Raw genomic sequence first — 15,407 nt, 5'->3', positions numbered from 1 at the left:
GTCTCACCTTCGATAACCACATCACCACAACAGTCAGTAAATCCTTCTGTGTGGCACACCTCATCACATGTCAAGCAGACTGCCTCTTTGGCCCTCTTCAAAAGGAACCTTGATGATTGGATGGGAGAAAGAAAATTCACCCCGGGGATCACGTCAGTCGCCCTGCTAGACAGGGGTCCAGAGAAGTAAATAGTGTGGGAAGAAATAGCCAGGGAATTGTTATGGCTTGGCTTGTATAGGCCCTAGGGCTGATAGCCTAGTACCCATAGCCAGCCTTAGGCATAGGCCAACTAGGCAGCCGCCCTAGGGCATCAGCTGACCTAAGGCCGCTCCTGCTAGTACCAACCTATGAACCTATTTGTTGACTTCCATCCTCAGTGATTTGCCAGAAAGCCACTAATTTTATGAATAGCAAAGCAAAAACATCAGGCAAAAATCAGGACATCCTACGAAAAATTGGACAGTTGAGAGGTATAATTACTCCGACCCTATGTAATAATGGCAAAGGAGTTAGATGACGATGGCGCTAATTCACTTATAAAGTTAATACAGTAGCTGTTTCTGCATCGATGTTCATTTTCTGAACAAAAAGAAGCACGAAACTTAAATAAGTTGCACTGCTGACTGGCTGTAATCCTAAGTAATTTACATTACATTAATTTTTTAACAAATGATGACAGGGCAAAACAATCAAACAAATTGGGATGAGACGAGACGCACCAATCGCTTAAACTTTAAGAGCAACCCAAAACATTTACTGAAAAGTTAACTACGGTGTCTCTATCCACGTATTACCAGTGAAGCAATCTTTTTTTTTTTTTTTTTTTTGTATTGCAGCAGCGAACAAAATACAAGTCATAGACTGATTTTCTGCCTGCATCCTATATGTATTACAGACTTCATGTTTATACTATTTCAGCACGAGACAGTCATGTGTTGAATGTAGATTCATGCGCACAGTTCAGTTGATTCAGTTCCTGCTTTTGCAGTCACTATGGCGGTTCACGTTTGGATCTGGTTAGTTTTTTTGCCACTGACAGATGCAGTATGGCCTCTTCCACAGAAGATTACTTACTCTTCCCATAGTTACTTGGTCAGTCCTCGGTTATTTCGCTTTCAGTACGCTAGAGAATCTGCTTCACAACCCGGTTGCTCCGTTTTAGACCTAGCATTTGTAAGGTATTTCCGAATCACATTTCCAGGAAGCAGCGTTACAGACTCAGGTGAGCGTACCTGTCAGCTGTCCATAATGTCCCTGATTTTGCCACCAATTTCTGCTGTATTCACAGTAAATTTTTCAACTGCATTCATCGGCTTTTTACCAAAAAAATGGATTAATAACGCCAGGCATTAGATTTTCATGATTCATTTTCTTCGGAAAATGTGTGTTGATGCTACTTTCTAGTACTTATTGTTGTACATCTGCAGTTATGTTGGTGCGGTAGAGGAGCAGTCAGCTTTATTTAGACAGCGACAATCTCGTTTTATAATATGTATAAATACTACTTTATTGCTTTCAGCGCCATTGATGTGACCCAGGCTAATTCTTAAGACATTAATCAGTTGTATTAAGCATAGAATTGCACTGTTTAAGAGACAGACATTTAGATAGACGGCTCAATTTTACAAGAAAAAAGTAATATCGCATTGTAGTATTTCATAGGTTTATATTAGGCTATCTGCCCTAGGGCATTTATAAGCCTAGCCGAAAATGTGTTTGGCTCTCTCCACCCTTATCATTTAACTTCTAGAGCCTCTGTCCAGTAGCGCCACTGGAGTGATCCCAGGTGCAAACTTACGGTTTCCCATCCACTCATCAAGATTTCTCTTGAAGAGGGCCAGCGAGGGGCTTTGTCTTAAGTGAATTGGGATTTTATTCCAGAGTGTGGGAAGCCTTTGGGATATGAATCTATCCCTCCAACATGTCTTATTTATTGCTGTGGTTTAAGTCCGAGGAGCGTGTGGCTCTAATGAATTTATTTTTTTAAGGTGGAGCTTGTCCATTAATTCTGGGTTGGACATGGCCGTGTATGTCAGGCAGAGGTCGCCTCTGAGCAGGCAGTAAGCAACTGAGTAGAGCTGTAGTTTCTTTAGTCTAGTTGCATAGGGCAACTGTTTGAGGCCCATGATCCTTTTGGTAAGGAACTTTTGGGGTCTCTCCAGCTGCTGCAGGTGCCTAGTAAGGTACATCCCAAATGGGGCATTGTACTCTATTATGGGTCTGATGAGTAACGAGTATAGGGGCACAATGATCTCTCTCGATCTAGACGAGAACCCTTTAGTTATAAGATGGGTAATATAGAAGGATTTTCTGACTATTTTGGCAATGTGATTGTCAAAGGAGAGGTTACTATCAACTTGGGTCCCCAGATCCCTAATTACTGCTGTACTAAGTGGGTTACTTCCTATGTGGTAATTAGTTGGCATCTTGTTTTTCCCAAAGGGGATGACTATGCATTTTGTGGCATTAAGTTTGAGGCCATGGCTTTGACACCAGGCATCTGTCTCCATAAGACCCTTTTGGAGGATGCTTGTGTCTGCCGGGGTGTCTATTATGGCTCCCAGTTTGCAGTCATCGGCGAACTTGGTAAGCCACAGTCCTATTGTGCTAGCCTGTACTTCAGAGAAGTATATACCGAACAAGAGGGGCCCCAGGACTGAGCCCTGTGGGACTCCACTTGTAACAGGTTTAGAGTCGGAAATGGCATTTCCAACCCTGACCGTGTGAGTTCTATCCGTAAGCCAGTTTGGTACCCATCTTGTGACATATGGGTTGATGTTTAAGCTGGTTAGTTTGTTTATGATTCCAGAGTGAGGTATTGTGTCGAAAGCCTTTGCGAGGTCCAGATAGGCAGTGTGGACTGCCTTTCCCTCATCTATGGCTTTGGTGACTGTTTCAAAAAAGTCAACCAGGTTTAGGAGGCAGGATCTGCCCTTAACAAAACCAAACTGGGTAGGGTCCAGTGTCTGGATGTTCCCGAAGTCTTTGTTTATGAGATCCATAATTATATGCTCCATAGCCTTGCAAATTAGGCTAGTTAGACTTATGGGCCGATAGTTCCCAGGATCGGTTGTGGAGCCACGCTTGTGGAGAGGGATCATTGTTGCTGTACGCCATTCCTTGGGTACATAACCTGTTTTGAGGCTGAGTTGGAATAATGAATTTAAGTGGGGATTTAGTTCTTCCTGGAGCTCATACAGGACGCAGCCCAGTATTCCATCCGGTCGCATAGACGCTGTGTTTTTAGCTTTGGAGAGGGCTGCTTTTACCTGTGTGTCTGAGATATCTGGGGGACTACATTCATCCGGGATAGACACAGGCCCTTTTGGGGGGAAGGGGGGGGAGTTTACACTGAACCTGTCAGTCAGAATGTTGGCAATGTCAGTCGGTTCTGTGTATTTTGTGCCGTTTTGTACTAGCTTTGAGCAGATCTGGGTGATTCCTTTCAGGTTCGTGACGTAACTGAAGAATGCCTTTTGATTATCTTTGGAGTCTTTGGCAATTTTTCTTTCGAAGTTTGCCTTTGAGGCTTTTATGGTGGAGTGAAGTTTTTTTGCTAATACTGATCAGGGATGCCTTCCCTTTTAGGGTTTTGGCCCTGTCATGTAGTAGTCTCCTCCTTTTGTTGTAAAGCTTGTTTATGGTTGGGGTCCACCAGACTGGTCTCCTATTTTTGTAGGAGTGAGCCTTGGTTTTACTTGGGATGGCTCAATCCATGCATTCCTGTAGGTGCATATAGAGTGCGTTCATATAGGATTCTATGGTGTGGGTAACATTTTCCAGTTTCTCAGGGGCTTTGAAGTTTCCTACTTCTGTCTTGAGGAGAGTGAAGTTTGTTTTTGAGAGGTTTTTCACTGTGGTTTCCTTGGCTGGGGGTGGGGTTGGGATGTGGAAGTCTGTTGTGATCAGTTTGTGGTCCGATCTCACCAACGAGGGATTTACCTCCGGTGTGGTACATTGATCCCTTATGTTTGTAATGACTAGGTCTAATGTATTTTCCCCTCTTGTAGGAGCAGTGACTAGTTGTTCCATGGCGTTTGAGTTGATGAATTCTAGAAACAGTTAGGCAAATGAGCTGTGATGTTTCTTTAGCGTTAATACCCTCTCGATCTTTCGTGCTGAATACGCGATTAATATTCATGAGGCTGGTGAAGCCATCACAGTGAATATTCATTCACTATTCGAAAATGTTACTGGGTTTAGGTGGAACTTGCTACTGCGCATGGGGAGAGGGGGGTACTGTCCTACAACAACTCCCTGGTTTAATTGGGGGAAAAAAAAAAAAAAAAAAACATTATTTTTGGCTTTGTCTGAAATTCATGGCAAAAGAGTTAAGAGATGTGGTGCTGAGTGTTGGTCATATGAACAAGTCATATTTATGAACCATTCTTTTCTTGTAGTCCCTACTCGTGCATTGGTGCAGCGAGTCTTCATGGAGTTTGTACTGCTGCCCCCCCCCCCAAAAAAGCTGATTGACTCTATCCATCCATTCTCCACCCCTTTTCCCATTTTGCACATGGGAGTCAAGGTTTCACTTCAGCAGTGACAGTCATCTCTAGCCAAGGTTTATACCATCGGGTGACTAGCCCTGCCGCAGTAGTATATTCGTACCACACACAGGGTCATAGGTGTTTACTAGGCTAACGACTACAAGGGCCTTTTTTAAGCCTAGCTATGCATCCAAAATCTCTGACAAATTCGGATACCCTTGATATGTGTAAGCATGAGCCTGGGAGATGAACCATTTACAGGTTACCTGTGTCCATTGGAGACATAGGTGCTACACCAGGAATAAATTTCCATTTTTCTATCCAATTGTCCAAGTTGCACTTGAATTTGGTTAGGGAGGAACTCTGCTTCACATGAATGGGGAGCCTGTTTCATAGATGGGTAGTCTTTGGGATACATACCTATCTGTCCAGCAGGTCCTCTTTATATCACAGGCAAGGTTTAAGTCTTTAGAATGGGTAATTCTGGTTCTCTTTGTTTTGTGGATGCACAGGAGGTTCATCAGAGTGGGGTCTGTCAATATCCTGTATGCCAGGCATAGATCTCCTCTCAAAAGCCTGTAGGAGGCAGAATACAGGGATAGGGCCTTGAGTTGGTCTGCGTAGAACATTTTATTTACACCCTTTATTCTTTTAGTGAGGAACCTCTGTGAATATTCCAATCGTTGGATATGCCTGGTTAGTACATACCAAAGTTGGCATTGTACTCAATGATAGGTCTGATGAATGCCAAATACAGTGGAACAATGACTTCATTGGACTTGGATGCTATACCTTAGTTTATAAGTTGTGCAACGTACAGTGATTTCCTCACCACTGTAGACACATGATGGTCAAAGGCTAGATTACTGTTTATGTTCACTCCAAGTCCCTAACTACTGGGTCAACTATAAGGGATGTGTTGTCAATATGATAGTTACCAGGGATGGATGAGGGATGACTTCCCAAAGGATACTATTTTCCATTAATTGGCATTTAGTTTTAGTCCATGGCTCTGACACCATTTGTTTGTGTCAGCCCCTCCTGGAGAACATTTGTATCAGTGTGAGATTCAGTGACAGCTCCTAATTTGCAGTCATCTGCAAATTTAGTCAGCCAGAGACCACTGACCTTGATCTTGACATCTGATAAGTAAATGCCAAAAAGGAGCGGTCCAAGGACTGATCCCTGAGGGACTCCACTTGTGACTGGCCTCTTTGTAGAGGTGGACTCCTCCTCAATTATAATTTCCTGGGTCCTGTCTGTGAGCCAGTTGGCTATCTACTGGGTGACGTACGGGTTTGTACCCAACCTCTTGTTTGTCAACAATGCCCAAATTGGGTATTGTGTCAAATGCTTTGGCCAGGTCAAGGTAGGCATTTTGAAAGATTTTGCTCTCATCCATTGTTTTGGTGGTCTTCTCAAAGAAGTCCACCAGGTTGAGTAGGCATGATCTGCCCTTAACAAAACCAAACTGGGTTGGGTTCAGTGTCTGGAGGTTTACTATATCTCTGTTGATCATCTCCATGATAATTCTTGCCATGGCTTTACATTATAAGACTAGTGAGACTTATGGGTCTGTAGATGGCCCACCTTTGTGCAGAAGGATGACTTTTGTCTTTCTCCATTCATGAGGAATGGAGCCTGTTTGAAGGCTACAGTTAAATAGTAATTCTAGAGGCCCTGATAGGTCATGTTTCATGCTATTTAGAAGGCATCCAGGGATATTGTCTGGGGCCCATTGATGCAGTGTTTTTGGTCTTAGAGCATTAAGGACCTGTTCCTTGGTGATAGTAGTGCGAGTTAATATTTGGTGATATTTCTTGAAGGAGGGTTGAGGGGGAGAGAGGGGTAAAGTTGTTGTTGAATTTATCTTCCAGGAGGTTTGCTATATTTTCTGACTCAGTATAGGTGGCTCCATTTATAATGAGCTTTGCACACAATTGTGTTTTGGCTTTGAGGTTGCGGACATAGCTAAAGAATACTTTGTGGTTGTCTTTGGCCTGGGAGGCCAAACTTAACTCAAATTTGGCTTTGGTAGACTTTATTTGTCCTCTGAGTTGTTTAGTTTGATGAGAGTGCTTTTATCCTGCTGGGCGCTGCACCTCCTAATTTTTGCCATGATTTTCTTCCTCCTGCTATACAGCCTATTGATTTTGTGATTCCACCAGGGTGGCTTGTTTTTTGAGTTAGTTCTGTCCTTCTTCCTGGTGGGTACAGCCGCCTCTATGCAGCTATTAACATGCTTGTACAGGGTTTCTGTAAACAGTTCACAGTGGTGGACAGCACAGTGGTGCAGCGGTTGCATTGTCACCTCACAGCTAGAGGTACTCCAGTTCTATTCTCGGCTGGGAATCTGCATGTCCTCCCTGCGTTCGTGTGGGTTTCCTCCGGGTGCTCCAGTTTTCTCCAACATTACAAAGACATGTATCTGGAGCGTTTCTCCCCGGACCTTCAGTGAAAATTGGTTTCATTCCAAGTCCAACTTTCCCAGTAAACAAATGTTTAAATAAAGTTCTGCATAGGCAACAATGTTCTCAGGGTTTATGGAGTCTTGAAATTTTGCCACGTTCTCACTTAATAGCAGGTGGTTAGCCTTAGAATAATTTCTGAATATTCCAGGTGTAGCTAGGGGTCCAGGTTTTATATTTACATTTTGCCTTGCCACTCGGTGGGTCACAGTGTGGGGGAAAAGGCTGTCAGAGCATGGCAACTGCTGAGGCTGGCAGCAGAAGAAGCTTAATGTCAGCAGCAACAGTATGGAGAGAAAAAAAGTTCAGTGTTGTAGGCCTTTGCTGCCATTTTGTTTGAAGTTTACACAGTTGTAGACGGGAACATCATATTAGCAATGATTACATAATCACTGTGATTTACAGTGGCAAGTTCTCTGCTGATGGAAAAAATGTCATCTTAGTTTCATTATGCTTTTACAGGGATTTAATTTAGTTATTTTTACAACCTGACAGTACTAAGGTTAGGTTATTTTCAACTTCCAAGATAAATGGAACATTTTAAATATTTTTTCCCCAATTTTGTTGTTTTGCACAAGGTACTTTTATTTATTTATTTACCATCTATAAAAGGGAATATTTATTCAACTGCCCATTGCCTTTATTCAACTGCCTCATTTAAAAACTCCTGTTTATTCTTAGTGTTCTTGTTACACTGCTGTCTCTTACCTCTCTCTAAATTCCTTTTTTTATGTTGCCCTTTTGTAAATGAATTTGATTTCATTGTACAACACTAGATTGTCCATCATAAGTAATGGTAAAGACTGACATAAAACAGTCTTCTATAGAGGTTCTGAACTTGATAGCCTCTCTCACTAAACATCCTGCACAAAGGTCACATTCTTTGTTGAAAACTTCATCGATCGAAGTCATTCTGCTTATTCTATTGTCCTTTTAAAACACCAAGTAAGAAACCTGTCTAAGGTCAAAATTCTTTGTAAATTTTAAAATGAGTTTGTCCATTGATGTATTCAACAAAAACAAATTCAAATGTCGTATCCTGTTGTATGCTATGTGTATTTCATTTAGGAAGTCCCTACTATATTGTCTGTGTTGTTTAAAATATTTAACATCTTCCGTGATCCGACACTTGTCCTTGCTCAAATTGTCTAAATCATATTCTCACTCTCAGTCAGGTTAGGGTAGACATAATGTTGTTTGCATAAAGACTTTCTTAATTCATGTTCTAGCTTTTCAAAGTTTTCAAGGTTTTCTTTCTGATAAATAGTTTGATGTCTAACAGTAGTTTAAACACATTGGTCTTAACTTGTGGAATGAAACCAAAACCCTTGACATCATTGGGTCTATCATGTAACACACCACTTTCATTTTCATTTTTTAGTTCTCTGAATTCATTCTCTGTTTAAAACCTGGGTTTGGGGTATTGTATCTTATTTTTGTTTTTATATTATATCCTATCATTTACCAAATTTTTTATTTTTTGTTTCAAAAACAATGTGTTTCAATATCACAGTAAACATAAGATCATTAATTACTGCTTTGTTAGTTTCCTCTATTGATTTAGACAGTTTTAACATTTCACCCTCATTGTTTGCAATTATAGCTTCCATGATAGCAAAACCACATTTATCAAAAAAGCTTAACAAATTGTTGTGAAATTCAGTCCTTCATAAACATTGTTAGCCTCAAACCCTTGGTACAATTTCTAATTTCAAACAGTGTTTAAGATAGGCATTGTCCAATTCTAACATTTTATTTTTGTTTAAAAAAAAAAAATCATTTATTTATTCAACTGCCTCTATGGGTGTTGCTTATTTTGCTATTTGCGATTGTAACTGTATGGGTGTTGCTTATTTTGCTATTTGCTGAATTGTGTACATGCGTCTATGTAGGAATGACAACAAAATATGAAGTACCAGGATAAAAGAACATTATTATACAACCCCCCCCCCCATTTAATATTCAAAAACGTGCATGCTGATTGGTCAGCGTGCATGTTGTAAATCAGAGTTATAGTAATGGCAAAAGGTCCGGTCGCCTGGACTTTTTCCATTACTATAACTTTTTTCTCATTGCTTCGCTATGTTAAACTCGTTTAACATAGCGAAACAGTTTGTAAAAAGCAACGGAGATCTTGCTTTCTCCATTGCTTTTTTCAAAACTGTCTCGCTATGTTAAATGGGTTTAACATAGCGAGACAGCTTTAAAAAAGCAACGGAGATTCTCCGTTAATTTTTTTAAAGCTTTCTCTCTATGTTAAACCCATTTAACATAGCGAAAACAGTTTGTAAAAAGCAACAGAGATCTTGCTTTCTCCGTTGCTTTTGCCCACAGTTCTGATGTACTGTGTAGGCATACGCATGCGCAGTACATCAGAACTGCCACAGAATACCAGACAGCTGCAGAAGGGCAGCAAGGAGGCATTATACAATGCCATTATTTAAGAAAAGTAATTATTTTTTTTCTCAAATAATGTCATTGTATAATAGCAATAACCCACTTCTGGGTGTGGGTAATGCTGGATTTACCCACGGTTGGCTTTGTTTGGCCACTCGGGCTTCGCCCTCATGACCAAACCACGCCAACCGTGGGTAAATCCAGCATTACCCGCACCCAGGTGTGGGTTATTGCTATATTATGCAATTAGAACATATAACAAAATCAATGCATTGTGTAGACACTGTTCTGTATGTAATAGTAAGAAAAATACTTTTTATGTAGTGTGTTGGATCATGGACTCTGCAGTTATTGTGGGGGGTGATTTATATAAATTATTTGGCTATGAGAAAAGCTAGGTGGCAGATTAGATGAAATGTTAATAAACATCCAGGTTTAAATGATATTAGCACTGATTTTTTTAATAAAGTTTAAAAGTTAAAAATGTAAATTTATTGCTGTGTATGTTCTTGTTTGGGAATGTAGTTATATATGCTTGTAATGTGTTCTGATGAAGCACCTTATGATTTTTTATATATATATATATATATATATATATATATATATGTACATATACATTTTTTTATTTGATTGATTGGGACAGATCACTTGTTTTTCATGTCACTATTTAAACGTTGTCTGAAATAAGTTTTCATCTGGTTAAAGTCCTAGTGTATGGTGGACTAAAGTAATTGTTTTATAATCTGGTCATTTTGTTGTCCTTGTGATTTTCCATAGATGCTTTTTAGTTTTGTTGATTAAGTTATTGGTAGTCAGATGCTAGTCCACTATCCAGGATTCTCTGTAGGTCCCATCAGTGACTGAGCTTACATCCCTTTTGCCAAAGAAATAAATATCTGCAATATCTCAAAGCTGAATGGCTTTGGAAATGGAGAAATGTAACCTACATGCAAACTTCAATTTAAGAACTTACAGGAGTGGTTGAATTGGAGGAAACATTTTGCAAGGTATAGAACTGCATACAAACTTGACAAAGATGATTATATATGGAAAGGTGCTCATCATTTGACTAATTAGGAGTTAGAAAACAACATTTTCGAAGAGGAAGATTGATGCTAAAAGTTTCTGCAGTTGTCCAAAATGAAATGTAATTCATTGGCATTCTTATTCTTATAATACAGGTGTGAAGGCTGGGTGAAAAAGCATAAACTTCTGTTTGAATCCGCTACAGCCTTTCAGTGCATTGAGATGTTCTTGTTAGACAAGAAGGAAACTGTCAGCAACTGCACTGTGGTGGATGCAGTGGATAAAAAAGCACTTTTTTGAACAACATTCAGTGGCAGACCTCGCTGTGGTTGTGGCATACAGACAGCTCAGCAGTCTGAGGAGGTTACTTGCCAAATTACCCTTCAAGGGAACTATGAAGACTGGGTAGGACATTTCACAGGCAAACCCAAGACTACTAAAGTTTATTAATGGACAGATACAAGGTACAGAGTTTGATTCTCACTTTCGGAAACATGACTAGTTTTATAAAGACCCCTTGGAGTCTTTAGCCTAATAATCACCCATGAAGATATGTCTCACTCTCTCTCTTTCTTTCTCTCTCATACATGCAGATTGAAATTAAAGGGAACGTGGCAGATCTGGAAAAACAAGACATGAATAGGAATGTTGTCCAGACTTTAAGTCTAAATGTAATACATTGTTTGTTTGATTTATTTATTTTCATTTGTTTACCAGGATAGACCAGCTTAACCAAAGTATCCTTTTTTTTGTAGAAGCTGTAGAAGAAAGCTCCAGAAGTTAAAAATGCATCCTCCATTGGTAATGGTTCACTATGAATGTTCAACAAGTTTACATTTTGGTGACAGTTTCAGTTTGAGAAATACCATTACTTGCCCATTAACATGAAACATGAGACATTGTAGAAGTTATGGGTAGTATGTACATTAATAATGCAAAAAAAAAAAAATGCCAAAAACTTATCACTTCCAGCAGGAAATCCGGCTACTACAGCTTGTGAAAACGAAAACTTTAGCTCAAGTTTCATAGTTGAGAAAGATGAGACTGTAGAGTACAGTGATGTAGTTTAAAAAAAAAAAAGAGATTAGTGAGGAGTATTAAGGATATATATTAAAGTGTTGCATTATTTAAGAGGCGGTATTAACCAAGAAGTATAAATATAAGGTGAGAGAGTAGGAGAGCTACATTCGTTGGAGCTGTGTATTAATGTAATACATGATGGAAAACAGGATGTGTTGTGCCAAAGTGCCTTGTAGTAAATTAGTGAGTAAAGTTTGTTGAGCAAGGGATGCAAGCCATGTATTTCCTGAAGTCATTGAGTAAACTAGGCATAAGTGAAGAAATGTGGACAGAGTAGGTTCCTGTAGCAGCCATTTAGTTAAAATTAAAACTGGTAACGAGATTGCATGTAATAAGTGAAAAGACTTTCAGAAAGCTTACTCCATAGAGACTGTTGCAACCTAGTGTTGTATTGCTGAACAGCCCTAGTGTCAACTGGATTGCCTAGGACAGTTCAGGTTAGTACTGAGGATGTAAAAAAACATGTCCTTTACCATTTTATATGATCTGCAGCAGACGTACAGACCATTTTTTGCAGCAGGTTCTTAGCAGAAGAGGTGAGACTTGTAAGATTGAGGGAAGAGATGCGTCAGATATGCAGAGAGGAAAGCATCTTGAAATGGAACCAGTGAGGATCCATCGGACATGAGAAACACATTTTGTAGTGTATACACCACGCAGGTTATCCCTACCCTAATGTAAGAACCTTTTAGAGATTAGTGCTTGCCTGTCTTAAAGAAAAAAAGAGCAGGTGCAGTTTTGTACTGATAAGAAAAAGAATGAAGTATTTAAAAGGGAGGAGTTAATTTTGCTCGCTGCATTGGAGATAATTTCTGAGATGATTGAACCTGTTTTGTTTTCCTCCTTGTATTTTGGCAGACACTCTTGTGTCCTGTAAGTACTAATATAGAGTTATTACTCCTTCTACCAGATATTTATTATAAAAGGTTTCAATCGTTGTGCTCATGCATGGCATTTTAATGTGTGGGATTATCAGTGAAGACTACTATATATGCCATGGAAAAATCTTTTTAAGAACAAAGTTTGCATGACTAAAGTTTAAATAAGAAAAAACAATGCTGTTTTGGACAGAAGCAAACTTACTTTTGGCGACATTTAATTAAGATGCCTGGCATCAGAAAAGACCACTTTAAGGTGGAAGCTGTTTGGCAGCTTGAGTTACCAGGTAACTTGAGCTGAAGAAAGATACTGGTATGGTAAACTACTTGGAGACACTTCATTCCCACAATTCCTGTGATGGGCGAGCCATTGTATGAACTATTAAGACTTAGAAGAGCATGGACTTGGGGTTGTACCTAACAAACCACATTTTAAGTATTCAGAAGGACTGTAAAGACATAATTTGGACCATCTCTATGCTACAGATGCTAGGGGATTGGAGATGTACTACTTCGGCTCCATGGAGAAGAGTGGGATTCGGATTGCTCTGGGAATGAAACAAGTAGAATCCACCAAGGCAATATTAAAAAGGTGTGGAATCCAAGTCTGCAGAATGCTGAAACCAAAGTTTTTATTTTTTGTTTTGGGAAAAGTTGACAGGAGTATAAGAGCAGTCCATTGGGAGTACAGACTGGAAATGTGTGAGTTGGGGTGACAGCTTCGGTTGTATGCCGCACACAGTTCTGGTCTTAATGACCACACTTCCACGCTTGGTTTACTGAAGTTAAGATCTGTTAAGGATAAATGAATCTATGTACCGTATTTATTTTGATTTCCATCACTTGTATGTTTATTTTTTCATGTTGCTTATTGCTGGCTTTAAGATACATTTTACGTATACATACATACGTACATATATGTATATATTGATGATCTTCTTTCGGCTTTTCCCAGTTAGGGGTTGCCACAGCGGAACGCTGGTCCGCTAATGATTGGCAGTTGATTTTTATGGTGCCAAGGTCCTAGCCCAACGCCCAACCTTCAATGAAGGCATGCCCATTCATGCATGTCTTTCGAACACCATTCAACCGCGGGGAGGACATGCAGACTCCACACAGAAGACGCTCCAGCCGAGAAGCGAACAGAAGATAACCGGAGAGCCTCTTGCTATGAGGCAGCAGCGCTAACTGCTGCACCACCACAGCCTCCTATTCATGTATAACATATATAAAATTAATATTAACATAGTGCAAGGGGTGCTTGCCCCCCCCAAAAAAAAAACAATTTTGTTTTTCTAGTGAAAGCTTGTATGAGCAGAGGCTGTTTCTTGGTGCATGCATACTGACATAACTTTCTGCTAGTCGACAATGGGTGTCTTCTGTTATTAGTGCTACATAGATATATAATATTTTATTTGATAATCAGCATATTATTCTCTGTGTCCCTTTAGTTCCTATGTGTTGTATTTTGTTTTTACTTGGGTATGTGAATGTGTAGTGATTTTAGTAAAACATTGTTTTCAGCTTGCATTGTTTTTATGGCATGTCTCCTTTTACAGTTTTGAATGATCATATATTCTAGCAAAGGTTATTTAAGCATGTGACAGTCATTGTACAACTTCTGATGAAATCTTTGTCAAAAGCGCTTAATATTTATTCAAAATAAAAGTGTATATTCCTGTAAGCATGGTTTTAAAGTTTTGCTGACATTGGTTCCTAGTTTTTTTCTGCTTGTAGCAGCATGTTGCCGTCTAGAAAATGGATTTTTGTCCTATTAAAAAGGTGTCCCAGTCTTGTGTTTGGGCCTTTGAGAAGTTTTGAGATACATTTCTGTGAAATGGAGAAGTTCATGTTGGTGACTGACCACAAGCAATTAGTTCCTTTAAACAACAGCAAGGGATGGATGTGCACAATATTCCTCTCCATTATCATTGACTTCTGATGTGGATCTGACTTTTCAGATTTAAAACAAAAGTTCTGTGTGCTGCAGGCATGTCCCTTGTTTTGATGTACGGTCTGTCCCAGAATTCTTTGAGGAACACTGAGAAAGCTGTGGAGACTCTCACTAATACAAAGTGCTATTTAGTAGCAGTCGTGGTAGCTATACCCGTAACACCTTGATGAATGAATTGATGTTATCAGTTTACTCATTTATTTAACCTCAAAACATCTTAAACTTTGGGAGGTTACTATTCAAACAAGGAAAATTCTTTGGAGTTTACTTTGGGTATAAATTTATCTATGTAAACACTTCCAAGCAAAGATCTTAAATGTTGACTTTGTTGCATATTTGGGAGACGTATATATACCCCCATTGTTTTTATGAATTGCTTATCCAGTCTCTTCAGTCCTTTGTAACCTTCTCTGATTCTTATGGTTATCATGCAGAATTTTGTATGTTCTATTAATTATTCCTTTAACAGCAGCTTCTGTTCTAGGTTTTACTAAAAACTGTACTAGTGCTGGTCTTTTGGAATCTCCCTATTTTTTTTCTCTTTGCTTATACTCTGCCTTCTCTATCAAGGATTGATATCAATCTCTAGCTTGTAGTCCAAATTCTTGCCCTCTTCCCATTCTATTACCTTTCCCTCTCTAATTATTTGCACCTAATACTGTATTTCTTTTGTCTCCAGTAAATTCCAGACCCCTCTTGCCTGTTATTTTGTATCCGTAATTGCAATCATCCCAATCAGCAGAATCTCCTTTCTCCATTAACATGTTGGCTTAGTTTTTAGAATACTTTCTTGTTTTCCTTAAGGATCTGCATCCAAAATCCCAGTCTTTCCTTGTTTACTGAGCTCCCCCTGTTTCATCAACATCCCTTTCACTTTGATTTATAGGTATTTGCTTGTGCTATGTATAGGACTCTTTAACTGCGTAGCTGTGAAATACCCCATTCGAAGCGGGTAATCCCAAACTGCCTTCTTCAGTTTGAAGAATCCGCTTATTCCACTTGACTTTTGCTGTTGTCCCCTCCCAGATAAAATCCTTCTGATCTTTATTAATTACTATCCACAACTTCTCCTCTGGTTGATTGAAAATTTGCCTGACCTGTGTATAAAACTAA

The 15,407-nt window shown here is 39.4% G+C and overlaps 1 protein-coding gene across 1 annotated transcript in view; it reads left to right on the top strand.

The window, feature by feature from the left end:
• The first annotated feature begins 904 nt into the window (after nt 1-904).
• LOC122806757 (beta-hexosaminidase subunit alpha-like) overlaps nt 905-15,407 on the top strand; it is a 906,429-nt gene continuing 891,926 nt past the window's right edge. Inside the window, exon 1 of the mRNA XM_044077450.1 lies at nt 905-1,223. Within this exon, the coding sequence (XP_043933385.1) occupies nt 995-1,223 (229 nt within the window). The 5' untranslated portion in view covers nt 905-994. The remainder of the gene's footprint in view (nt 1,224-15,407) is intronic.

Source organism: Protopterus annectens, chromosome 7.part0 (genome assembly GCF_019279795.1).
Source record: "Protopterus annectens isolate FY-2018-M chromosome 7.part0, PAN1.0, whole genome shotgun sequence".
Taxonomy (NCBI): domain Eukaryota; kingdom Metazoa; phylum Chordata; order Ceratodontiformes; family Protopteridae; genus Protopterus; species Protopterus annectens.
Note: the sequence above shows the minus strand (reverse complement) of the source record. Positions and strands in the feature narration are given on the sequence as shown.